A 27,696-nucleotide genomic window follows, 5' to 3' on the forward strand; every position below is an offset into this window, starting at 1 on the left:
TCTTGAACTCCTGGCCTCAAGTGATACCCCATCTTGGGCTCTCTACCAGCATTTTCTTGTATTTCCCCTCATCTTCAATAGTATTCAACAGAAAAATCAAAACAGCTAATCATAACAGCTAGGAATCAAAGGATAGTAATCAAAACAGCTAATCATAACAGCTGATTCTTATACTGTTTAGCATATGCTAGTTTCTATTTTCCACCAATGTAATAATTAAATACTTAAAACAGCTTTGGGAGCCCGGGCCGGCGGCGCGGGCGCGCGGCAAATGGAGGGGGTGCTCGCGGAAGAGCTGCTCTCGCAGAGCCGGGACCCTCGGGCCTGCTTAGGGCGCTGTGCCGCGGGGAGACGCTGCGCTTCGTTCTGCAGCGGCTCGAGGACGAGGAGGCGCGCTCCCGGAGGCGGCCCGCGAGGTGGCCGCTGGGTACGTCTTGCAGCTGCTGCGGAACATGCGTGGGCGCACGGCGAGCAGCCCTGACCCGGGTCTGTCGCCTTGCCACTGCCTGCGCGTGCTGAGGGCGGCGGGCGCGGCCCTGCGCTCGTGCGCCCGCCTGACCCGGGGTCCTCAGCTGGTGACCGCGCTGACGGAGGAAGCGCGGCGCGATCTGCTCGCGGGGTGGCGCCGAGGCTGCCATGGAGGGGCTGGCGGCCGTCGGGCCCCGTTTGGGACCCCGCGACGACGGGCTACTGCTGGAGCGCTTGGCGGGGGCGGGGACGGGGATGAGGCCGGGCTCGTGGAGGACGCGGCGGCGCTGGTGGCCGGGCGACTGCTGCCGGTGCTGGTCCAGTGCAGCAGGGCAGCGCTGCGGCCCGTGTGGGGAGCGCTGGTCGTGCCGGGGACGCCCCCGGGGCCGGGCGTCGTAGAGGCGAAGCTGCTGGTCCTGAACGCCCTGGCGGAGAAACTGCTGCCCGAGCCGGGTGGCGACCGCTCCCGGACGCCAGGCGCTGCTGGCGCTTCTGCTGGACGGTGTAGGCGGGGCTGGGCCATGCGGACGCCCTGACGCGCAAGCGAGCGCGCTACCTGCTGCAGAGGGCGGCGGAGGTGTCGGCGGAGCTGGGGGCCGACTGCACCTGCGGGCCCCAGGAAGGAAACGGCTCAAGTTTGTTTTGGTGGTCTGAGAAGAAAAAAGATGAGCTGAAGTTTTGGGAAAATTATATTTTAATTATGGAGACTTTAGAAGGAAATCAGATACATGTTATAAAGCCAGTTTTACCGAAGCTGAACACTCTGAATATGTGGTATCAGAGGAAAACGGATACCTTTCCTTTGGCTCTTCCACCCACCCTAACATATGTGTATTTATAAAAGAATGTTTGAAAGTGAAAACAAAATCCTGGGCAAAGAAGGTGTTATCCACTTTTTGGAGCTATATGAACAAAGATTTTTCCATTTTCACCAGAATTTTCTGAGTTTATTATTGGACCATTAGTGGATGCACTTTCAGAGAGCTCTCTGTATAGCCGGTCCTCACGCCAGCCTGTAGGAAGCTGTTCTCCATTGGGATTGAAATTACAAAAGTTTTTAGTCGCTTCTATTTCTCTTCTTCCAGAAGAAATAAAGAGTATGTCTCAGTAAAATAAATACTTAAAACAAATGGGGAGAGAGATATATATATTATATAGATGTAAAAAATATGATTATATTTGTATATACACAAATATATATGATTATATTATATATTATACATATAGTATTTTATATATTTTATTATATATTATAATAATATATAATATATAATAAAATATATAAAAATATGAATTATATTAATAAATTATATAAATATATAAAATCATATATAATATATAATCATACATATATATATAAACATGCCCACTGTACAAGAGAGAAAATTGAGTTAGCAGTTTAGGAACTTGCCCAGGGCCATGGAGCTTTTTAATAGATTCAGCGCTAAAGTCCATGCACTTAAACTCTGTACCCTTTTCTTGTAATATGCATGTGTGTGTGTTAACTTCATTGAAGTATAAAATAAAATGCAGAAAATGAACAAATAGAAAGCATATGACTCAGCAGATTTTCACAACGTGAAATCTGTACGAACCCCTGGATGAAAGAGCAGAATACTCTCAACCCTCCAGGGGCTTTAGTCATCTCCCTCCCAATCACCACCCCCTCCTCCCTAAGACTAACCACTCTTCTGACTTCTGTCTCCATTCTTCTGGGAGTTTCCTTCCCGTCCTAGTTTAATCCACTCGTATTTTAAGCATTATGGGTTTTGTGGCTAAAGTTAGAAATATTCTATATATTCCATCTTGCAGTGGAGGTGGCAGTAGTTGGGAGAACACATTTCCTAGAGAAGAGGGATAATTGAGAATGGGGGATTTAAGGGGCACTTGCTTTAGTTTCCCCACATTCTCTTTGCCAATAAGCCTAAGTAAGCTTCTAACCTTGCCTCCATCCCCTCTCCGTCAGGACTACATCTCCCAGCAGGCTGTGCTCTGACAGCTCTCGGATTTAAATAGGGCTCTGCTCGGAGTCAGGTTGTTGCTGAGCACCCAGGACGGAGAGGAGCAGAGAAGCAGCAGAAGCAGCCAAGAGCTGGAGCCAGACCAGGATCCTGAGCCAGAGCTGGGTTTGAAGCTGGAGCAGCAGCAAAAGCAGCTATAGAAGTTGGAAAGATGCTGGCCGCCTTAGGACTGCTCACCTCTTTCTTCTCGTTCCTGTACGTGGTAGCTCCATCCATCAGGTTTGTTTTATTTCAGCAACTCAAACAATCGTTTATGAAGACCTGCACTGGAAGCCAGTTGTCGGCTGCTGAAAGAAGAGAAAGGGAAGGAGGCTGACGGTTAGAAAATCCAGGCAGGAAAAGTAGGAAGGAAGGGGGTGTCGTGAATACCATGGTGGAAAACCAGAAGGAAGCATCTGCGGCCAGGTAGAGGTGGGGCTGAGTTCTGGCCCCACCTGAGCTCTGGGGAGAGAGAGGTCTGTTGCCTGAAGAAGGTTGCATGGATGACTCTGGCAAGTAGTTCAAGAGACACCTTAGGTGGGAGTCCTTGCTTTTTCATGTTATTCCTTTGGGTGTCTCTGAAGAACTCAGAGACTCTGTCCCTATTCAAGGTGGCCCTGCTGGCTTGTCATGCTGTTAAGTATTGGGTGGTTTGGGAAAGGAACAGATTTTCTTCCCTCTGAGACTACCCTCAATTAATGACTTGGAATGGCTCTCTCACTGTGAGATTTCTAGGGTGTCAAATAAATGTGTCTCCTGAGTGGAGACTTTTAAAATTTCTTCTTTTTTTATTTTTGCTCTGTCACCCCAGGCTGGAGTGCATTAGTGTGATCATAGCTCAGTGCAGCCTTGAACTCTTGGGCTCAAGCAACCCTCCTGCCTCAGCCTCCTGAGTAGCTGGGAATATAGGCGTGTGCCACCACACCTAGCTAATTTTTAAATTTTTTTGTGGAGATGGGGGTCTCACTGTGTTACCCAGGCTGGCTCAAACTCCTGGGCTCAAGCGATCCTCCCACATTGGCCTCCCAAGATGTTAGGATTATAGGTATGAGCCACTGGACTCAGCCTAAAAAATTTCTGATGATAAAGGAGGTTAAAAGGACCTACCAAGGACAGTGTTATTCTAGGTTATCTATAGAGACCTGGGTTAAAGTCCCACTTCTGCCACTGCTATGTGACTTGGACCTCCTTGAGCCTCAGTTTTCTCTACTGAAATGTGGAAATAATACTGGAGAAGTTGAGAGGATTAGAATAAATTACATATGGAAAGTGCCTAGCCTAATAACTAGCAGTCAGATGATGTGCATGAAGTATTAGCTCTGACCCTCTGTGTTCTGTTTTGGTCCCTGTGAAGTCAACTTCATGTAAAAGAGTGTTTTTGCGTAGAGGTCTGGAAAAGGGAAGTTTTCTCTCTGTCTGGCCAGAATGAAATCTCTAATACGATGGCAGAAAGTCTCTGAAATGCCCCACGCCCTAAAACTGGAGAGACAGCCTAAGATCAGTACCTGTGTATGCCAACCCCCAGAGTGCTGTTCATCTGTTACTCATGATGATGGTTACGGAACATTGACTCCAACTCCACCAATGTCTATCATGCCTATGTTTTGAATGTAGGTTAGAGGGGAAAGCTTTTCTCTGGAACCTCTAGAGATAAGAGCTAGGTGTATTTATTACCTAACAAGGAAAGTCTCCATTGGCCCTAAACAAGAGCATTTACTCTGTTTGCCAATATGATTATTTGTGGCTTCTGGGCATGTGAACGTCCCACCTGCACAGGTGAGCAGGTGACTACCTTGCCCCATGGAAAAATGTTGTCCCATGAAGATTAGCTTTTACAAGTCTCCTGACTGCAACTTAAAGATATCCCTCTTTGAGGCTGGATATCTTTTTTTTTTTTTTTAATGTATCTTAGTGTGAGCTTGTGAAGGATGGTGGGTGATGCTGTTTCCCTTGCCGATAGGAAGTTCTTTGCTGGTGGAGTGTGTAGAACAAATGTGCAGCTTCCTGGGAAGGTAGTGGTGATCACTGGTGCCAACACAGGCATTGGCAAGGAGACGGCCAGAGAGCTCGCTCGCAGAGGTAAGTGTTTCCCCTTTAGTCTCCACAGGGCCATGTCTCCCACCCTTCTTTCCACTGCCCCTCTGTCCATATTGCTTTGTGTTTCCTCCTATGCTTGGGGGCTCTGACTAGAAATTCAAGGAACCTGGGATTCAAGTCCAACTGTCACACCAGCTTACACTGTGGCCTTCAATAAACTGCTTCTTCCCTACTCTCTCTCTATTGAATAAAATGAGGAAAACAATGACGTCTGTGTGTAGCCAACTCAATTATTCTAAAAGGAGATACTAAGCGACATTAGATATCAGAATGTAAAACGAGGGTTCCCAGCCTGGAGTTAAACTGACAGCAGGAAGACTGCCGAGTACTACTGTGAAAAGCCTAAAGTGGCAACAGGCCACTCCACTGTTTAGGGATGGCTGAGAGAATGAATGCTTTGTCCACCAGTCCCAAGCTTACTTACTGTACCTCTTTTGTACCTAGGATCTGAACATACTGCTCTCTTTTTGTCTTGGACCCAGGAGCCCGAGTCTATATTGCCTGCAGAGATGTACTGAAGGGGGAGTCTGCTGCCAGTGAAATCCGAGCAGATACAAAGAACTCCCAGGTGCTGGTGCGGAAATTGGATCTATCGGACACCAAATCTATCCGAGCCTTTGCTGAGGGCTTTCTGGCAGGTGAGGTCCTGATGGGTAGTTAGAAAAGCAGGAAACCAGGTATGGGAGTGGCTGCTCCGCCCTGGACCATCTACGGCCCTTACATCAGAACCATCATTTATCCCACTAGACAGGTTCTGCCACAGGAACCAGCAGAACAGGGAATTGGCAAGATGATGGTGAGTAGACAGACTAGACAGGATGCTTATCTTCTTTTTGCATCAGCAGTGAGAATGTTGGAGGTGTCAGCTCCCTGTCTGGGCTTGCACCTTGGCATCAAGATGTGGCCACAATGCCACTCTCTTCTTTCATCCTGAGAATCCACCTTCTGTGGCCATAGGCATAAGATGAAGTTGTGCTGCTGGCATGTTCTTCTGGATCTTGGAAAATGACCAGATTCTTCCAAGGACTATGAAATCCATGAGGGACATCCTGGAACCATGTCTGTCTTGTGTTACCACTGGATTCCTAGTGCCCAGCAGAGTGCACCTGGCCCAGAGTCGGTAGTTAGTACACATTTGCTAAATAAATGAAGGAACAATGTCCAGGAAGATATAAGTAACTAAAATTACTCATTAGAAACCCAATGACAATGCTTATTGGATGTCACTGAGATAGGTCCAAATGGAGGATAGTTATTGACTGCTGAGGCAACACCTTGTCTTAGAAGGAAGGGGCAGAGCAAGTGACTCCTATCAAAATTTTACTCCAGTAAAGACAACTGGAGGCAAGGAACAATTTTGCAGGAGTGTGACAGGCAGCCAGGGGACTCCTCACTTACCACAGGATCTCATTGGTTGTGCCCTATAGAGGAAAAGCAGCTCCATGTTCTGATCAACAATGCGGGAGTGATGATGTGTCCATATTCCAAGACAGCTGATGGCTTTGAAACCCACCTGGGAGTCAACCACCTGGGTAAGTATCTTTGGGTGACTAAAAAATGAGGCACATCTGCTTTGTTTTCTTTAGGAAGATGACCCTGTGTAAATGTGGAGAATGTCCCGGTGCCCTCATAGAGCCTAGGAATTCCAATAGACTACACACATTGACGTGTTGTTCACTGTCCTTCTCCTGATCAGTCTAATAAAGTGAGATCCTCCTACCCATACCATTAAGAGGCTGCAAATTTCAGGAAATACCAAGGAGAGGAATGTCATTCTTGGATGGGAAGTGGCAGTACAAGGCTTGCCAGGCAGGGCCAGGACTGGAGATATGCAGGGATCTGGGCTTGACTGAAGAGGTCACATCTTTCTGAGGGCCAACCAAGCCATTGGCTAGTCCATGGAGGTAGGCCATCCTTGAGAACTTGAGGTATGAGGCAGGCTGGGGTGCAGAGTTCAAGGTGAAGACTTTAGGGAGGAGAGCATGGAACATGTTTTCTGATCCTAAGTTAATGTTATTTTCCCTGACTGTTCCATCTTTCTGTCTATACACAAGTGTACCTGGGTCCCTAGTTATGCTATCATGGCCAGATGGGGAGTTAAAAGCCAGCAGGTTGGTCAAGGGCAGAAGTACAAAGTAATATTGATTAAGTATGATTGCCTTACTTGTAGTCTAGCTCTGGCTCTTGCTTTGAGGAATCCACAAACTCAGACCAAACTGACCATTAGTGTTACTCATGGCATCAAAATTGGTTCACACCCAGAAGGAAGTGAGCTGACACTGAAGTCTTCTCAGTTCCCACACGCTGAGCCCGGGCTGCCATTCCACCTTCAATCTCCCCTGCTGGCTCTCTTCACAGGCCACTTCCTCCTCACCTACCTGCTCCTGGAGCGGCTAAAGGTGTCTGCCCCTGCACGGGTGGTGAACGTGTCCTCGGTGGTTCATCACGTTGGCAATATTCACTTCCATGACCTCCAGAGTGAGAAGCGCTACAGCAGGAGTTTTGCCTATTGCCACAGCAAGCTGGCCAATGTGCTTTTTACTCGTGAGCTGGCCAAGAGACTCCAAGGTAAGTCTGGAGAAAGGGTCAGGATTAAAATAGCAAAAACGGGGGAGGGATAGCCTGGGGAGAAATGCCAAATGTGGGTGAAGGGGAGAAGAAAAGCAAAGCACACTGCCATGTGTGTACCTACGCAACTGTCTTGCATGCTCTGCTCATGTACCCCAAAACCTATAATCCAATAAAAAATTAAAAAAAATAAAATAAAATAAAATAGCAAAAACGGTCCTCAGACCAGATTAGAGGTCCACAGAAACTTGTGAAGTCAGGCTGTCAAACATGCATGTGTCAGCAATAGTTCTGTGCATTAAGGAGAATTATAAATGGAATAAAAACAGAGTCCTTGCCCACAGAAAGCTTAAAATCAAATAGGGGTTAAGAACCTCATGAAGTTACCTTACATTTATGTCACATCTTATCTCTTATCTCATTTGATTTTCACAATAGCTTTTTGCAACAGACAGAGGCTTTTTGTTTGTTTTGTTTTGTTTTGTTCGAGACTGAGTTTCACTCTTGTCGCCCAGGCTGGTGTGCAGTAGTGCGATCTTGGCTCACTGCAACCTCTGCCTCTTGGGTTCAACCGATTCTCCTGCCTCAGCCTCCTGAGTAGCTGGGATTACAGGCACATGACACTACACCTGGTTAATTTTAGTAGAGATGGGCTTTCACTATGTTGTCCAGGTTGGTCTCAAACTCCTGACCTCAGGTGATCTGGCGGCAGAGGAGTTTTGTAACAGGTATTATTACTACTAGTTTATAGAGAAGAACTGAGGTCCAAGGAAATGGCCTACTAAAGAGAATATGGCAGGTGAGGGCGTCAGAACTGGAACATGGGTGCTTGGCTTTAAACCTAGGGTGCTTCCATCTGGGTGTCATTTGCTGAGGTCCACACTGTGATCTGAGTTACAGAGCTGCCACTGCCTGGACTCAGGGAGTTGGGGCTGGATTTCAGACCCCTGGGTCCAAGATCTTGCCCTACCACATGCTAGCCCCAGGTGGATGTGGACGAGTTCCTTTAACCTCCCCTGACTTCATCTTCTCAGCTGTAAAATCAGGTCAGGTCAGTTCTTATTCCTTAATGATTCTGTGCTCCCCTGGAGCACTGGGTGAGCTGGTGGCTCTGACATATGTGGATCTAGGGGACCATTTATTACAGTGGATAAATCAGAGTTTGGGAACATTGCCAAGGTAGTAGAAGATGGTAATCATAAAAAAATTATGACAATAATTGAGAGGTTTATGTGTGCCATGCACTACACATCTTAATTAATTTAATACTTTCAACATTCCTGTGAGGTGGGTGCTATCATTTCCCCCCACTCTACAGATGAAAAGACAGGCACTGGTAGATTAAGAAATTTGCCCAAGGAAGGTTCCTAGCTGAGCCAGGATTTAAATACAGACAGTCCAGGTCTAGATTCCATATTCTTAACTTTACATTATTGATCAGACCTTGGGCCTGCAGCCTGCCAGGTATAACCTTAGGCAATTTATTTAAACTTTCTGTGACTTAGTTTCCTTAGCTGTTAATGGGCATCATAATATTCTACTTCACAAGCCTCTTTAAGAATTAAATGAGAGAATACATTTAAAACGTTACACAGCGCTTGCACATAATAGGTACTGAAAAATAGTGATGGCACCAGGGATGTCTTAGGGGGTTTGTTAATCCCCCATAATCTGCATCACTATCCCTCAATCTATACCTCATAAAATGTGCTTGCCAGGCAAATCAGCTCAAAATAAGGTCTTACCCACCACCTTCCAATCAGATTGCTATCCTTAAACTCCTTCTGTAGAAATGGTAAAGATACCACTGTCAATAATTGATACTACTCACTACATGTTGTCATGTTTATTAGTAGTACTAAAGCCACAGTATGACAATGACATTGAAATAGAAGGCCTTGAACCAGGCATTCCTTTTGGAACATAGAACCCTGAGAAGGCTATAGATCTTTCTGAAAGACATCAATTAATTCCTGTTCAAATTCTGCCTGGCCAGGAGTGGTACCTGCTGAATCCTGGGGTTATATTTCCTGAGTCCCTCCTTCTCACTTTTGCTGCAGGAGATAAGCGTTTTCCTGGGCTCAGAGTATGTCCCTGGTCTCACTGTGCCCTCTTTGTCCTAGGCACAGGCGTCACCACCTATGCAGTGCACCCAGGCATCGTCCGCTCCGAGCTGGTCCGGCACTCCTCCCTGCTTTGCCTGCTCTGGCGGCTTTTCTCCCCCTTTGTTAAGACGGCACGAGAAGGGGCACAGACCAGCCTGCACTGTGCCCTGGCTGAGGGCCTGGAGCCCCTGAGTGGCAAGTACTTCAGGTGTGTGAAGGCAGAGCAAGTTCTCTCCACCCCTGGTCGTGTGTGCATGGGAGGTGCAGGACTCACTGGGCTTTGCATCCTGAGCAGCTGAGTTTGTGCCTGATGATGCAGTCCAGGTTTGGGCTGGGCCTGCCAACAGCATGCTGTTACTTTGTTAAGGAAGCTTACAGCACAAACTTATGTGTTGGAAAGAGTTGCTTTTCTTGCTCTATTTTATACCCATGTGCCACTTTTCATGTAAACTTCGCAGCTTTCTGAAAGCTTTTAAAGAAGACTGTTGCTGTTGGTTATGCCATGGAGAGAATGTTAGTAGGCCCTCTGGATCCTTTTTCTCCTTCTTTAAGCTTTTGGCTCACTCAAGTCATGAATTCTTTAATAATAATTAGCGCAAAGTGCACTCATGTCACCTAGGCTGGAGGGCAATGCACAACCTCTGCCTCCTGGGTTCAAGCGATTCTCCTGTCTCAGTCTCCCAAGTGGCTGGGATTACAGGCACCCGCAACCATACCTGGCTAATTTTTGTATTTTTAGTTGAGATGGGGTTTCACCATGTTGGCCAAGCTGGTCCTGAACTCCTGACCTCAGTTCATCCACCTGCCTTGGCCTCCCAAAGTACTGGAATTACAGGTGTGAGCCACTGCACCCATCCTCCATCATATTTCTACTGGACAGTTGCTACGCTAGAGTCTGAGTGTTTAGCATTGCTGTCTTAAATATGTGGAAAATATTATACAATCATTAGATATCATATGTTCATATATGTAATTAATAGAAACATGTTAGTGATATAATGTTGTAAAGAAAAACTGGAATACAAAACTATATGGTTATTTATACATAGAGAACAGTCTGGGGGATACCCAACCACTGGACAGTAGTGGTTACTTCCAGGGAATTTTATTTTATTTTATTTATTTATTTTTTTGAGACGGAGTTTCGCTCTTGTTACCCAGGCTGGAGTGCAATGGTGCGATCTCGGCTTACCACAACTCCGGCTCCTGGGTTCAGGGAATTCTCCTGCCTCAGCCTCCTGAGTAGCTGGGACTACAGGCATGCACCACCATGCCCAGCTAATTTTTTTTGTATTTTTAGTAGAGACGGGGTTTCACCATGTTGACCAGGATGGTCTCAATCTCTTGACCTCGTGATCTACCCGCCTCAGCCTCCCAAAGTGCTGGGATTACAGGCGTGAGCCACCGCGCCTGGCAGGAATTTTAGGGAGAGCCAAGCAGAGTATGAAGGAGGATTTTTATCTTTTTATTCTAGGTTTTTAAAATTATTATTTAAAAATTTTGCCAGGTGTGGTAGCTCATGCCTGTAATCCCTGCCCTTTGGGAGGCTGAGGTGGGTGGATCACTTAAGGTTAGGAGTTAGAGACCAGCCTGGCCAGTAACAGTGAAACCCCATCTCTACTAAAAATACAAAAAATTAGCTGGGCACAGTGGTGGGAGCCTGTAATCCCAGCCACTCAGGAGACTGAGGCAGGAGAATCACTTGAACCTGGCAGGCAGAGGCTGCAGTGAGCCGAGATTGCGTCACTGCACTCCAGCCTGGGCCTGGGCAACAGAGTAAAATTCTTTTTCCAAAAAAAAAAAAAAAACAAATTAAGGCTGGATGTGGTGACTCATGCCTGTTGTCTCAGCACTTTGGGAGGCCAAGGCAGGAGGATGGCTTGAGCTCAGGAATTCTAGACCAGCCTGGGCAACAAAGTAAAACCTCCATGTCTACTAAAAAAAAAAAAAAAATTAGCCCAGCATTGTGGTGCATGCCTGTAGTCCCAGCTTCTCGGCAGGCTGAGGTGGGAGGATGGCTTAAACCTGAGAGGTCAGGATGGCTTGAACCTGGGAGGTCAAGATGGCTTGAACCTGGGAGGTCAAGGCTGCAGTGTGCCATAATAATGCCACTGCACTCCAGCTTGGGTGACAAAGTGAGAACCTATTTAAAAAAAAAAAATTATATTCTCCTCAAACTAGATACAGTATGATCCCAGTTTTATATAAGAGAGAAAGAGAGATTATATCTCTATATAGAAACAAAGCAAAACAGACTGTACAGAAAGCAACTAAATGATAGGCTTTTCTTTTCTTTTTTGAAATGGAATTTTGCTCTTGTTGCCCAGGCTGGAATACAGTAGCATGATCTCCACTCACTGCAACCTCTGCCTCCTGGGTTCAAGCCATATGTCCTGCCTCGGGCTCCCAAGTAGCTGGGATTACAGCTGCCTGCCACCATGCCAGGCTATTTGTTTGTTTGTTTGTATTTTTAGTAGAGATGGGTTTTTGCCTTGTTGGCCAGGCTGGTTTCGAACTCCTGACCTCAGGTGATCCCCCTGCCTCAGCCTCCCAAAGTGCTAGGATCACAGGCATGAGCCACTGCACCCAGCCATGATAAGGTTTTCTTCTTTTATCAGTATTGCATTTTCCAAATGTCATACAGGACTTTTTTAATTAGAAAAAAGGAGAATTAAGAAGAAAACCATGATGAGAACTGTGTTCTGCTCCCACTCCCTATCCCTCTAGTCCTAAGGCCTCCTGCTCATTCCAAAGCAAATATGGAGGGCGTGGTCTGGGGTTCATGGTATGCAAGTGGGTCTACCAATAGAATTCAAGGGGTCTATGAACTTGGATGGGAAAAATAACTTCATCTTTAATTTAATCTCCAATTTAGATTTGGCATTTTCTTCAATTATGAATGTAGGCACTGCAGTAGAAGTAGTGAAAACTGTGACTTTGTCACCAATAGGATTATAAATATTTTCATATCACATTGCAGTTGTTGCAGATATCGTAGAATGTCACTTCCGCTCACCACTAACTTCAAAATCCTTTGATTATGAGACCTGGTACTAGATCTTGTTATAGAATATATTAATAAACAAGCCTGCATATTACTATATCACAAATTTGTTTTAAAATATTTTTCGAATGTATTTTATATAATTAGTTTCTTTGAGTCTGGCATATATTGGATTTTATACATTTAGAAACATTCTGAGAAAGGGACCATAAAGATTTCTAGACTGCTAATTCTCATTCCTGGAATTTACCTTCTTTCTCTGCCCTCCAGTGACTGCAAGAGGACCTGGGTGTCTCCAAGGGCCCGAAATAACAAGACAGCTGAGCGCCTATGGAATGTCAGCTGTGAGCTTCTAGGAATCCAGTGGGAGTAGCTGGTGGAAGAGCTGCAGCTTTATCAGGCCTAGTCCACTCCATAATGAATGGGGATCAAGGAGAAGGCCAACCCTAAAGGATTGTCCTCTTGGCCAGCTGGTGCCGCGACCCCTGCCTGCTCTGATCCTCTTCACCCTTCTGGAAATGTTTGCCCACCCCACACTCTTGTGAGGTTGGCTCATGGCTGAGATGTGCACACCTACAGAGCATTCTTCTTTAAGACCTGGAGAGTTAGCAACCCTCTGGGGGCAGCAGGACTGGGCAGATCCCAGGCTAGGCATGGGGGTGGCAGAAGAGCCTGAGAAATGGGATCAATTACCTCATCAGCACCAGCTGCTCAGCTGAGGCAAGAAGACCATCATCACTGCATATTTCCAGGGGCTGTCCACTCCAACTCTTGACTGACCTCTTTCCTTTTAAAAATATTTGCTACCACCCTGGAGTTTGGACCGACACACAAAGATCCCGGCTAATCCTGGCCAAGTTAATTTCTTTTCTCTCACCTGAACCTTCCCATTTCAATCATATAGATGGTTTGTTTTTGTAGAGTTCATACCTTTCAATTTTTAGAGAAAATAAAGACTGTATTCATCTTATTGCCTTATTTATTTTCTCAGGGCATCAAGGGAAAGAAATGGAGCAAAGCAGGGAAACCAGCCTGCTAGTTTAGAGAGTAGCATTTCACCCTACCCAGCCAGCCATACCTTCTTAGAATATCGCATCTAGGGGCAAAATAAGGGGGTCCAGTTGAGTAGTTTGCCAATTTTCTTTCAGTGCTAACATTTTATTATCTCAAATAGAAGAGTGGCTTCAATTACAGAGATGCCGAGCTCCACCACAGATTAGGCCAGATGTAGGACTTCATCTGGAAAACCAAGCCATGATAATCCCTTGTCCTAAATTCATAGCTTCTCCCCCTTCCGGCCTCTCTGCTCTCCTTTGCTGTGGTCCAGGTGACCTGCTTCTTGCCTCAGGGGCTGACGGTCACTATGAAGAGGTGGAGAGATGTGCCTAATCTTTCAAATGATTGACCAAAGAAATCATGCTTATTGGCTCAATTTTTAAGGCATCCAAAGGGCATCTGGTGACAAAAATGTCCTTTTCTTCAATAGCAAACAGACTTTTAAAATGCCTTTATTATGGAAATTCTCAAATAGACAAATGTAGAGCAAATAGTGTAAGGAATCCTCATGTACTCATCATCCAGCATCAACATTAACATTTTATCAATCTTGTTTCTCCATGACATTTTTTTTGGGGGGGTGGGCATGGGATATTTTAAAGCACATTGCAGGTATCATATCATTCACTCATAAATACTTTAGTATGTGTTTCTAATAAGAACTTTTGCTTTTTACAAAACTACAATACCATTATCGCTCCTAACAACATTAATAATTCCTGAATATCATTTAATACTTGGAGTTCATGTTTCCCCATTTGTCTAACAAATCAGGGAAAGAGAATGGTCCTTCTGAAAGGAGAGGAAGCTTTTCTTTTCATAAGCCATAACAAATCTGCTCATGGCTCATTAGCCTGAACTGAATCCTGGGCTCCCTCCTGAACCAATGACTGAGGCTGGGGATGGGCTATGGTAATTGACTTAAGAACTCACTAACCCTACCTAGAGCTGGGGTCCATCCCTCTCATCTCACCCAGTGGGGAAGAATATAGCTAATCTAAAGCACTTTTAGTAATTAGGATTAGAATTCCTCCCAAGAATCCTCTGGGATAGGTTTTGTTAACTCTATTTTACAGATGGGGACAATGAGGCACAGAGAAATTAAATAGCTTCCTAAAGTTCACACACCTGCTAAGTCATAGAGTAGAGCTAGGTAGCCTGACTCCAGAACCTGCACTCTTAACAGCCATTCCCTACTGCTTCCCATGGTGGAGGAAGTGGCAATTCCCCACAAGGAAAAATCCAAGACCATGAATAGGCCAAGGGAGGGAATGATACTAGGGAAGCAACCATATATGTTTACTCCTGGGACCTATGACCTGTGCCTTATACATTGTTGGGTCCACTGGAAAGCTTGGCAAAGAATAAAGGTAAGGTGGAGGCGGGGAAAGCAAGGAAAAGGTGATGCAAGGGTGGGGACAGAGCACACAGGGTATTGATGACGCTGATCCTGGATATCTTCTTTGGGCTGAACAAACAGAAAACTAGGAGCATGGAATATGACAGGCAAGTGTGCCACGCTGCTCTCTGTATAGCAAACAAACCTTGGGTGTGAGAGCAAGGATTCACACATGTGGGCCAGGCACTCATGCCAGATGTAAGAGATTATGGTTGTAAGCAGTGATGCAAGGGGGCAGGCCTGAGGTGGGGACCTTTATGCATATCAAAGGGTGTTGGCTGTAGGCAGAAGAAACCAAGCCATGTATGGGCTTCAAGGAGTTGGCTCTAGCTGCCACATCTGGGGCATCATGCTGGTATTGGTATCGGTGGCATAGGGTTCTTGAGCAAACTTGCTCACAAGGCTAAGGTCCTCCACTTCCACACATTCAAATATAGTCATTTTTATTTCACTGGAATCTTCATTCTATAAGACATCTTTTTTTCTTAGATAACAGAATAGCACATTCAAAAGAGTGTTCTTTAACGAAGATGGAATCCTCATATTATTTGTGTTTGGAATCTTTTGAGCTATTCTATTTTGTAAACTTTTCAAGTTTGCCACACTATGATTGGCTTAATGAAGGCCATCCTATTCCTGATTGTGTCAAATATTTGAAACCTGAACGTTTTAAGAACCTCTTTGGGCCAGGTGTGGTGGCTCATGTCTGTAATTCCAGCAGTTTGGGAGGCTGAGGCGGGTGGATCACAAGGAGTTTGAGACCAGTCTGGCCAACATAGTGAAACCCCATCTCTACTAAAAATACAAAAAATTAGTTGGGCATGGTGGCATGCACCTGTAATCCCAGCTACTTGGGGAGCTGAGAAGGGGAACTGCTTGAACCCAGGAGGCAGAGGTTGCAGTGAGTCGAGATTGCACCACTGCACTCCAGCCTAGGCAACAGTGCAAGACTTCATCCTAAAAAGAGAAAATAAAATAAAAAGCTCTTTGGATCTTTTCTAAGATACTCAGTGACCTTAGGGCCAGTTGCTTAGGGTGGGGTACTGGTAGCCTAAATCTGGGCTACAGGAACTGGGGAATAGCAAGGGAACAGGCCTAGGCCTAGAACTCGGGGCAAAGACAGCAGCTGTAATATAGGATCCTCAGGGTGTGTAGCTGCTGGGAGGAATTCATCTGAGTTAGGCAGACAGACAAAAGCAGTTTCAGTGAGAATCTGGCACCCAAGAGGAAAGGATTTTGCTCCCCCGTGACCTAATGGCCTTAGAAAATTCGAGTGCTGACAGAGAAACTCTTCCCCTGAGTTTCTCTGAGGGGTGCTGTTCTCTGCGTTATCCCATCTTCTTCCTTCCTGAACGAGGCTCCACTTGCAGCACGCATCGTTCCTGCCATCCTCAGCAAGGGTCACATCTTGGCCAGCTCACAGTGATCCAGGGCTGGGGTGGATACTCCTAACCACAATGCTGTACTGCGTCTCATTTAAAGACATATTGTTAAATATTTGGCTAGAGAAAATACTTTAAATCTGAAAGTTTCCATCATATCCCAAATCATTAGATGCACTTATACCCAACAGCAAGTGACACCAAATATTGGGAAGCTGAGCAACAAAGAATGCAATAGAAAACAACCGTAGGTATGGGTATTGATTAGACATGTTGTTGGCATTTTCAGAATGTTAAACCATAGTTGTTCTCCTTGTTCAGATTCCAGACTCCATCATTTCTCGTGGTGTTCAGGTGCTCCCACGAGACACAGCCTCCCTCAGCACTACTCCTTCAGAATCGCCTCGTGCTCAGGCGACATCTCACCTCTCTGTAGTGTCTCACCTAACACTAAAAGGACTGTCTAGTCTGCTCAGCCTGGGCAAGGAACATGTGCCAGTCTTAGCCTCTTGTCATGTTTCTAGAAAAGACTTGCCCCAGACTTTGCTTAACATCTGAGCAAGTGAAAGGTCTTGGCTCTGCACAAACAATGCTGGGGGATTGGTGGCTGAGATACCGTTCGACCTTCCCCCCTGCTACCATCGGGGCTGTTTTTCTGCTATAGACTTGTGCTTGCATATGGATATGGCTTCCTGACTTGGCAGAGTGCCCATTAAGATACAGGAAACAAGATCCTGGATGAGAAGAGCTCAAGGATTTCAGTTGTCCCAGACTTCCCTCCTCGGTGCTTCTCTAACTGCCCCAGTTCCACTCTGCCTTCACTATTCCTGGCTTCTCTTCACCTCTGACACCCTTAGGTAATCTAGCCTTGGGTGGAAAATCTTTTTCCTTGAGCTTGATTGAGACTGTTCTAAATTTCCTAAAAATAACACTTCAATGGGACACTATAGGAAAAGGAAATCAAAGGACATATGAAACTCAAGAAGCAAACAGTTTCAGAGCACAAATTTCCTAGGTGGTGACTAGCTGTCACAAATTACCCTGGTTGGCACTTGGCCCTTATCCAACTCAACTCGGTATACAATGTCGCCATGCAGTCCAAGCCCAGCAGGATATACTTTGTGTATTTGGCCTCTTTTAGTTATAAAATGGATGCTCACATTGAGCAAGCTTACATCCCAAACCATGGAATATTTTTGCTCATAAACTCAAGGAAGGATAGAAACTGTAAAGGGAGACTGGGCAGAGATGTATCTCAGAAATAACTGGAATTCAAGCACCAAGCTACACCAGACTTCTCTCCCTCTACCATTAAAGAGTTCCTGTGGCTATTTCCTATTTGTAGAATTTAAAAAATTCCAGATTTGGCTTGAGTCAAATGTTCACTGTGAAGCATTCAAGTGTAGTTGGGTATTGGGTATTGAAATGCCTCTTCTACAACTATCATTTCCATTAATTATATATTATATGAAAATATGATATTTAATGATATTAATGACTGTGTACTATTTTATAATATATTTAAGGCAGCAATGTTAAACACTCAGACTCTGTCCAATAGAAATACAATGGGAAGGCTGGGTGCGGTGGCTCACGCCTGTAATCCCAGCACTTTGGGAGGCCGAGGTGGGTGGATCACCTGAGGTCAGGTAGAAGAGGCATTTCAAATCAGTCAGAAAAACATGGACATTATAAGCGGTGCTGGACAAATAACTATCCAAATGAAACATAAAGGTAAATTCTTTGCCTCACACTATTCTTACAAATGAGTACCATGTGGATTAAACGGCAAAAAAAAAGTTGTGAACGTATTAGAAAAAACTATAGAAGAATATCTTTTGCCTTTGGAAGAGGAATAGCATTTTTAAGACATGAAAAGCAAAAAGCATATGGGAAAAGAGGAATACATCTAAAAAACATACCACAAATAAAGTTCAAAGTCAAGTGATATTGGTGAACATATTTGAAATGGTTTTAGGTTAGGTATCCTAGAAAATGGACTTTGAGATACAGACATTTGCACATAGCAAATTTATTAGGAGGACCCTTCGGATTGTTATCTGTAGGGAAGTGAGAGAGGTGGAACAGCAGAGGGTGAAGTTGAACTGCGATGCGGTCACAACAAATGATTAGGTGGTCTTGTCCCTCAAGGAGCTCTGGAGCTGAGCTGTCTTGAATTGAGGAAAGGATGTTGGTCTTTAAACACCTACAGTGACCAGTCATTGGGTGTGGGCAGCTTCCAGGGAGGGGCATGACCTGGGTGAGGGAAAAATCTAGAGAAAAACTCAGCTGAGAGTTGGCAGCTGTGTACATTTCCAGCATCTGAGAGAATGAGTGCTTTATTTTCTTTCTTTTTCTTTCCTTCTTTTTTTTTTTCCATAGAGACAGGGTCTCTCTCTGTTGCCCAGGCTGGCCTTGAATTCCCGGGCTCAAGCAATCTTCCTGTCTTGGCCCCTCAAAGTGCTGGGATTATCAGCATGAGCCACTATGCCTGGCTGTGTGCTTCATTTATAGCAGTGTGAGAGTGGACCAATACACTCCCTTTAAAAATGGAAGTAGGTCAGGAAGACATCTGCCTTGGACTAGCAGTGATGGTAAATTTTAAAAAGTTAAGAAAATTTAAAAGTAGGTTAAAAATGATCGTATATCAGCAACTTTATGTGGTTCAACATTATATGATTGTATCAGTAGAAAATGGACTTACCGAGGACAGTTTATTATGTCGTGTCTTCCTGACCTGCTTTCATCACCCTCAATTTCCTCATCTGCCAAGTGAATACTTGACGTTTCATTACATTTTGCTCCCCCAAGATCTGTCATCTTCCACTGATTTCTGAATATGACAGATATCCGTGGGGATAACTGACCTAATATCCTAGCACAGAGAGTCCTAATAGTCCTGATACACCCTCACAGGTGTTTATCCAAGTTTTTATCTGTATGTACAGTCTATTGTTTCTACATATGGATGTATAATCTATATTAGCCAAAACAATCAGCTGAGAAAATCACAGGACATGAGGTACAACTTGCTCTGTTAGAAGGAGATTAATTGCTGTAACAATGCTGATTTACAGTGGCACAATATAACAAAAGTGTATTGCTTGCTCATGTCACACTTCAATTTGGGGATGGGGGTAGGAGGGTGATTCTGTTCCCCATAACCAAAAAAAAAAAAAAATCAATGGTTCCACCATCCCCCAGGGCCTCAGTGTTCTCTATTGGAGCCCCTGTATCCAGCTGTCAGATGATGCAAAAGAGAGCACTTAGCTATATACCATTTCTGGGCCAAAAATGTTCAGATGAGAAATACCCATATAATTTGTTTTTTCCAGTTTTCATTGTGATAAAATCACTATGTTGTTATATCATCTAATAATTTATGTTCAATGACAGCAGTTACTTAAAGGAGTAAATCAATATAATTGTATTGAAAGTATACACAATTTAATATATTGTCATAAAAATGGAAATCAAATAAATGCAAAAATAAAAATTATTTTAAAAATGTTTTAGGTTATTTATCTTTTAAAATATTTAATTATCTATTAAAATTAAAAGACAAATTATAATTTTGAGTCTCAACATTTTAAATCCAAATTAAATAAAGCTAAATATTTTTATTTTAAAAAATTTAATTAATTCTATGACTTATAAAATGAAACAGTTCACAATTATGAAGTTAATTGTCCATTTAGTTGCTAATGTAAACAATGGCTATCATACTTCACACATGTTTCCTTTATACCTACATGCCTACCAATTTAAAAGTAATATGGGCTGGGCGTGGTGACTTATGCCTGTAATCCCAGCACTTTAGGAGGCCAAGGTGGTGGATCACAAGGTCAGGAGTTCAAGACCAGTCTGGCCAAGATGTTAAAACCCTGTCTCTACTAAAAATACAAAAATTGGCCAGGTGTGGTGGCAGGTGCCTGTAATCCCAGCTACTCAGGAGGCTGAAGCAGGAGTATCTCTTGAACCCGGGGAGGTGGAGGTTGCAGTTAACCAAGATCCCACTGTTTGGAAAACTCTGCCCCTACCGTGAAAGCTCTCTCTCTCTCTTTCCCTCCCCCACGAAGAGGCTCCCTTATCTCTCACTTTACATACCGGCCCTAGCCCTCCCACCGCCCAGCTTCCCGCCGCCCAGCTTCCCGCCCAGCAGTTCAAACTGACCAACAGTTGCCCACCACCTCAGCTTTTGGCTTCCCCACCCCCCAGCCCTTCAGCCCCCTATAAAACAACCCTGCCCCTCTGAGCGGCGCGGCCATTTTTCCTTTTCGTCCCGGCTGGCCTGCCCGGAGGCTCTTTCCTCTCAATAAAGCCTGAACTTAAGGAATTTCCTCTAGCCTGCGGTCCGGTTTTTTCCGAACGAGCTCAGTCTTCCCGCAGAGGGTAGGTCGGACAAATGGTGCCGAAACCCGGGACGGGAGCTGAGGCTGTTGGCCCGGCCACGGCCCCCCTCCCCGACCTACCCAACACTGGCCCTGCCACCTCCACGTTCCGATTAAGGTAAGCCAAGTTTTTCTTGCTTTGCCTTCCCCCGCTTCCCGTCTCCTCTTCCTACGGCATGGTGCAGTTGCTCCCTCTCCGGCGTTCCGCACGGACTCCTTGCCTAGTCTCGGCCGAGCCAAGGTAGTCTTCCATTCCGGCTCCAGGAGCCTTCCGAGGGACAGCCGCCAGACGGGGGACGCCCCTCTGACCGCTTCCCTTTCCGTACTTAATTGTACTCCGGGGAATTTGCAACGAACGGGGACGCCTTTTCGTTGCATCTGCCCATCCGCGCCGGAGAGTCTGTAGCTGCGCCTGCCATGGGAAATTCGGAGTCCAAAATACCTCTGAGCACCCCCCTTGGGTGCTTGCTGCGAATTTTACCAAATTGGGATATTCCCAAACCCTCAGAAAGAAAAAGCTTATCTTCCTGTCTCAGGTGGCTTGGCCCCAATACAAACTCAGTAACCAGTCACATTGGCCCCCGACTGGCACTTTTGATTTCAACACCCTCCGAGATCTCGACGATTTTTGTCGCCGCGCGGGCAAGGACAATGAAATTCCTTACGTCCAGGCTTTTTGGGACCTCCGTACCCACCCCAACCTATGTTCTTCCTGCTCCACCTACCAAATCCTCTTATCTCGAACCCCCCGTAAATCTTCCTCCACTACCTCTCCCCCTCCCTACTCCTCACCGGAGGATCTGCCTGAACATCTGTCCTCTCCTGCCAATCTCAGCAACCAGTCGCCATCAACGGCACGCCCTTCCCCCACTCCCTCTGCACCTCCTACCTCAGAGGCCATGCCTCGCTCTCCCTCTACTCCCTCCGAGCCCCCTCCCTCAGAGGCCACACTTCCTCTTGCCTCTCCGGTGGCGGCCCACACCCGCTCTCACCAGCCAGCTATCCTGGCCCCACTCCGAGAAGTAGCAGGCGCAGAAGGTTTAATCAGGGTCCATGTTCCTTTCTCACTCCAAGACCTGTCCCAAATTGAGAAACGTTTAGGATCCTTCTCAGCCAACCCATCCACCTATATTAAAGAATTCCAATACCTCACTCAAGTATAAGAAGCCCTAGTCCAGTACACTTGACTAGATCCAGCCTCCCAAAACGGGGCCACTGTATTAGCCTCCCATTTTATCTCCCAATCAGCACCCGACATAAGAAAGAAACTAAAGAAAGCAGAAGAGGGGCCAGAGACTCCCATCCAAGACCTGGTAAAAATGGCCTTTAAAGTATTCAATGCCAGGGAAGATGCGGCTGAGGCTGCCCGCCAAACTCGCATGAAGCAGAAGGCTGCCCTCCAGACCCAAGCCCTAGTGGTGGCTCTAAGGCCGGCAGGGAACCAGAAGCCCAAGGCCGAAACCCATGCCCCTCCAGGGGCATGTTTCAAATGTGGAAAGGAAGGACACTGGTCCCAAGCCTGTCCACAACCATGGCCACCAACTAAGCCTTGCCCTATCTGTCGGCTCCCGGGACACTGGAAGTCAGACTGCCCCAGCTTCCCCAGGGTGCCGGTTCCTCAAAACAGACACACTGGCGTTACGCAGCCGGCGGTCACCCTCAGTAGGGAGGAGCCTGCTTGCCAGGAGCCGACCTCCGAGGGAGCTCCATTCCCCAGTCTACTAGGGCTGCTAGATGACTAGCGGGGCCCTGGCTTTCCGACTCCGGTTACCCTCGCCGAGCCTAGGGTCACAAGACATGGGGGCTACCTACTCCGCACTTCCTTCTTATTCTGGCCATCTCACCCCTTCCCAGGTCTTAGTCATGGGAATCAATGGGACCCTGAGTATCCCCTATCAAACCCCACCACTCATGTGCTCATATAACTCCACTCCCTTCACCCACTCCTTTTTAGTAATCCCCACCTGCCCAGTTCCCCTTCTGGGGTGAGACATCCTTTCAAAGCTGAAGGCCGTCATAACCTTCCCCACCGCCAACCCACACAGCCTCTTTCTCCTAGCCCTCACCTCAGATACCAAACCCCAAAAAGCCCTAGCCGAACTACTCCCCGGAGTCCACCCTCAGGTCTGGGACACTAACAACCCGTCTGACCCCACAGCCTCTGAGTCTGCAGGGATGGTAGCCACTCATCTCATTCAAGACGTCATCCCATGCTTTGGACTCCCAGCCACCAGTCAGACAACGGCCCAGCCTTTGTCTCCAAGGTTACTAATGCTGTCTCTACCTCTCTAGGAATCCAGTGGAAGCTACACGCCGCCTACCATCCTCAGTCCTCTGGTAAGGTGGAACGGGCCAATGGCCTAATAAAGGAGCATCTGACCAAGCTCATGCTTGAGCTCCGCCAATCCTGGGTAACCTTGCTTCCTATTGCCCTCACCAGGTTAAGAGCAAGCCCCCGGGGCCCGTCACAGCTTAGCCCATTTGAGCTGCTGTATGGTTGCCCCTTCCTGCTTTCAACTCCCCCACCGCCAGAGACTACTCCTCTAGACAGCTACCTCCCCTACTTTACTCAGGATTAGGAGGAGGGGCACTAGTCCACTCTCACCTGGCCATAGCCCGACTGACCTCACAACTCCAAGCGGCTATTGATGACTCTACTGAGTCTTTAGCATCACTCCAACGACAGATCACCTCAGTTGCCCAAGTTGCCTTGCAGAACCGAAGAGCCCTGGACCTGCTCACTGCTGAACGAGGAGGGACCTGTATCTTCCTACAGGAAGAGTGCTGTTACTACATCAATGAATCCGGCCTAGTAGAAACCCAAATCGAGAGCCTCCAGAAACTCAAAACTAACCTGCAGAGTCAGAAGTTCTCGGCTGAAGCCACGGCGTGGTGGTCTTCCTCTATGTATACCCTCTTGTCCCCGTTGCTTGGGCCCCTAGTAGCTGTTTGCCTAATCTTACTTATTGCTCCTTGCTTTCTACAGTTCCTATAGCGGCGCTTTCAGGAACTGACTCGAGTCACCATCCACCAGATGCTGCTCCAACCCCACCCTGAACGAGTGCAAGAAACAGACCTCTCCCCAAACATCCAGGCTCCTTAAGAAAAGAGACCTCTTCAGAACCCCCGTCGACCCTTGTCAGCAGGAAGTAGCCAGAGAGACAACCGACGCCCCTGACCCCTCTTTTTCTTTTCTTTAAGGAGTCGGGAATGTTTGGAAAACTCTGCCCCTACCGTGAAAGCTCTCTCTCTCTCTTTCCCTCCCCCACGAAGAGGCTCCCTTATCTCTCACTTTACATACCGGCCCTAGCCCTCCCACCGCCCAGCTTCCCGCCGCCCAGCTTCCCGCCCAGCAGTTCAAACTGACCAACAGTTGCCCACCACCTCAGCTTTTGGCTTCCCCACCCCCCAGCCCTTCAGCCCCCTATAAAACAACCCTGCCCCTCTGAGCGGCGCGGCCATTTTTCCTTTTCGTCCCGGCTGGCCTGCCCGGAGGCTCTTTCCTCTCAATAAAGCCTGAACTTAAGGAATTTCCTCTAGCCTGCGGTCCGGTTTTTTCCGAACGAGCTCAGTCTTCCCGCAGAGGGTAGGTCGGACACCCACCACTGCCCTTCAGCCTGGGCGACAGAGTGAGACTCCGTATCCAAAAGAAAAAAAAGTGATATGAATTGTTTAATATTGCAATTTTTTTTTAGACTCCGCAGACAAGTGTTGCAAACACACATTGGAATATGAAGGGCAAGAATATAGACCCTCCGACTACTGAAAATGATACCCCTTTTAATGCAAGTATTTATTACACTAATGCTGGGGAAGAATTTGACAAATTAATGAATTTGTCTCTTCTCTTCCCTAACTGCTTCCTTTATTCAAATCCTCCCTAAACTCAGAAACAGAAGCACAATCTGCATACCTTCAAAGCCTTTGGATGCAGTTAATAAGGGCTTCCCTTGGGCCTAAACAGTGTTAATCATGACAGCAAATGTCTAGGGTATCAGGTTGTGTTATGTCAGCATTGAGTACCAGAGCCTCATTTATTTGTAAATATATTTATTGTTTTCTTGTGCATTCTGGTGAAATATAAGGCTTTTAAAGTGGCTGGCCAAGGGAAGGAGCCCTTCTTACCCAGGTCTAAGGGCAAAACTATTCATGTAGTTCATATTCATGTAGTCTGACATATCCACTGGAGGCCCAACCCTGGGAATTTCCAGGGAAGTGGGCCCTCTGATGTGCCAGATAGAACCATGGTAGACCCCAGACCCTAACTAGCATCTACCATAGAGGTTCAATGTCAATCTGGCATAAAAGATTGAGTGTTTTATAAAAGATTGAACATATGAGAATTCTGACATATAAAGTATCTGAGAAAGTATGATTAAACAGTAAATAACTCACATCAAATAACAAGGTACCGAAGGAAGACCAAGTGAATAGTATGATAACTGTGATATGCATGGGTTGCCCAGAGCACTACTATTTAAAAATGTGATGCATATTCACTCAGACTCAGTTCTCTGACCTTCTCCTCATCACTGACCTTCTCTTCTATGCTTCTTCAGTCCTCAATTCCCATAACAAAGACTACACCTGGACATCTTGTCATCACATGAACTTCCTGCTCTCCAGATAACTTTTCACATCCCACTCTAGCCACAACCTCCTACTCCTCCAACTTTCTTCCTTGCTGATTCACTTGCCCCATAATCACCTCTGTCTAGTGAAGGCCAATCACACATGGAGCAGTTCACCTCTCTGATTTCTACATACCAAGAGTACAGCTGGAGAAAATCACTCGGTCTCCCAGATTGGCGCTACCACGAATCACTGATCACTAACATCAACTAAAGTTTCCATTAGGCTAAATGAAATAAGCCAGACACAAAAGGACAAATACAGTGCAATTCCACTTGCTGGTGGTACCTAGAGTAGTCAAATTCACAGACAACAAGTACAGTAGAGGTTACCAGGGGCTGTGAGGAAGGGTACATGGGGGAATTATTGTTCAGTGTGTGCAGTTTCAGCTGGAGGATGAAAGAGTTCTGGAGATGGATGGTGGTGATGGTTGCACGACAATGCAAATGTACTTAATGCCACGGAAGTGAACACTAAACGATGGTTAAAATGGTACATTTTATGTTATGTATATTTTAGCACAATAAAAAATATCAAGTCTTTCAAGGATCCTAGACTCTGTATATGCTTAGACTCTCCATACCTCAGTATTACAGAGAAGTCCTTTGATTCATCTAGAATTATTATTTGTTCATATGAAGCTGGTAGAAGATGCAACTCAAGGATGAATGTTTGAGATGAAAAGCCTTCTACAACTGTCAGAGGAGGACGTGACAAGGACCTGAACTACAGTGATAAAGTAGAAGGGACAGGTTCTTCTGGCTGGGAAAGTAGGATGATAGGATTTGGCTTTCTACTGGACATAGCTTGAGTCATGGCAGATACTTGAATGTTTTCCAGTGAGGAGGTGGGGTAAGAAACAGTCCAGCATGGAGATCCCTTTCTTTCTTTCTTCCTTTCTTTTTTCTTCTTTTCTCTTTCTTCCTTTTTTTTCTCTTTCTTTCCTTTCTTTCCCTTCTTCTCTCTTTCCCTCCCTCCCTCTTTCTTTCCTTTTTTTCCTTCTTTCCCTCCCTCCCTTCCCTCCTCTTTTCCTTTTTCTTTTCTTTTTCTTTCTTTCTGTATTTCTTTTTTTGTTTCTCTCTTTCTTTTCCTTCCTCTGTTTCTTTTCCTTCCTTTCTTTCTCTCTCTTTTCTTTTCTTTCTGACAGGGTCTCACTCTGTCTCCCAAGCTGGAATGCAGTGCCACAATATTGGATCACAGCAGCCTCCAACTCCGGGGCTCAAATGATCCTCCCACCTCAGCCTCCTGAGTAGCTGGGAGTACAGGTGCCCACCACTATGCCTGGCTAATTTTCTTATTTTTTTTGTAGTGAGGTTCTCGTTATGTTGCCCAGGCTGGTCTCAAACTCCTGGGGTCAAGTGGTCCTTCCACTTCAGCCTTCCAAAGTGTTGGGTTACAGGCATGAGCCACCATGCCTGGCCAGCACAGAGGTTTCTAGCCAGGCAGCACGCATGATAGTAATAATAACATTCTTTAATTCTACATATTCACTGCTGGGTGCAGTGGCTCACACCTGTAATCCTAGCACTTTGGGAGGCCAAGGTGGGCAGACTGCTTGAGCTCAGGAGTTTGAGACCAGCCTGAGCAACATGACAAACAAACCCTATCTCTACAAAAAATACAAAAATTAGCCAGGTATGGTGGCGCACACTGTAGCCTCAGCTACTCAGGAAGCCGGGGTGGGAGGATGGCTTGAGCCCAGGAGACAGAGGATGCAGTGAGCTGTGATCACACCACTGCACTCCAGCCTGAGTGTCAGAGCTAGACCCTGTCTCAGTAAAATAAAATAAAACTATATATTTACTGAAGAAGAAAGTTCAGGTTTGTGAGTAGACTCGAATGCATTCCATTTTGGACATGCTAATATTTTTAAGTACAGGTCAGTTTTGTAGTGAGTTCCAGGAGGTAGTCAAAAGGCAGATCTGACGTGGGAAAGAGTTAATGGGGCAAAGTTAAGTAGTGGTGGGTGGGAGAAGTCAAGATGACTGCTGAAGCTATGGGATTGTATGGGATAGTATGAGTGTCAAGAGGAAATGGCTAGAACCTTGAGGAATTTGTCTTGAAGTGAGATGAAGAGAAAGCATAGGCAGAGAAGTGAATAATCTGTACAGGAGATGGCACTCAATGTGGGACTAAAGGAAGAGGTTTGACAATGGTAGACTGGAGGGTAGGGTAGAAGAGGTGCTGAGGGAAGGGCTCCAAGCAGAAATAACAACATGCAGAATTAGCGAGCAGGAAAGCATTCCACCAAAGAAGCCATTCAGTAACCAGATATTAAATAAATGTGTTGTTGAAGAACTGGAAATTTCAGGGATAGGTCAGTCAACATTGTCACTGTGGAAGAAGAGATGAAGACCAGAAAAAGGCCATTTCCTCTGGGGGTTAGCGTGACTATTGATATTTGGTTGCTTGGGTATTAAAAGAATCTAATAGCCTTTGATCTACTTTGCTTAAGCTCCAACCAAAGATATCTGGTAACCTTGGAGTGTCTCAGGTTTCTAAACATAGAGGTCATCTATCCTAGGTTTAGATTGGGCGTTCCAGTTTTCTCTGCTGTGACATATCTTTGTGCTATGTCCGCTACCAGGTGGTTT

At 45.9% G+C, this 27,696-nt stretch overlaps 1 protein-coding gene across 3 annotated transcripts; it reads left to right on the forward strand.

Annotated features, from left to right (window-relative positions):
• The first annotated feature begins 2,505 nt into the window (after positions 1 to 2,505).
• Positions 2,506 to 13,212, forward strand: RDH12 (retinol dehydrogenase 12). 3 transcript variants are annotated; one of them, XM_009006217.3, is made up of 7 exons: positions 2,506 to 2,708; positions 4,429 to 4,547; positions 5,048 to 5,203; positions 5,993 to 6,097; positions 6,924 to 7,133; positions 9,257 to 9,446; positions 12,513 to 13,212. In XM_009006217.3, the coding sequence occupies exons 1-7, from the start codon at positions 2,641 to 2,643 to the stop codon at positions 12,613 to 12,615; spliced, it is 951 nt and encodes a 316-aa protein (XP_009004465.1). In that variant the 5' UTR covers positions 2,506 to 2,640; the 3' UTR covers positions 12,616 to 13,212. The 3 variants fall into 3 exon arrangements, with proteins under 3 accessions (XP_009004465.1, XP_035116688.1, XP_078191350.1); XM_035260797.2 differs by having other exon boundaries at positions 2,506 to 2,684; XM_078335224.1 differs by lacking the exon at positions 9,257 to 9,446.
• The last annotated feature ends 14,484 nt before the right edge of the window (positions 13,213 to 27,696 follow it).

This window comes from Callithrix jacchus, chromosome 8 (assembly GCF_049354715.1).
Source record: "Callithrix jacchus isolate 240 chromosome 8, calJac240_pri, whole genome shotgun sequence".
NCBI lineage: Eukaryota > Metazoa > Chordata > Mammalia > Primates > Cebidae > Callithrix > Callithrix jacchus.

Coding starts and splice junctions, on each gene's coding strand:
- RDH12 (XM_009006217.3), top strand. CDS start 2,641: ATGCTGGCCGCCTTAGGACTGCTCACCTCTTTCTTCTCGTTCCTGTAC. Junction 5,204..5,992: donor TGCTGAGGGCTTTCTGGCAG/GTGAGGTCCTGA, acceptor TGTGCCCTATAG/AGGAAAAGCAGCTCCATGTT. Junction 7,134..9,256: donor GCTGGCCAAGAGACTCCAAG/GTAAGTCTGGAG, acceptor TCTTTGTCCTAG/GCACAGGCGTCACCACCTAT.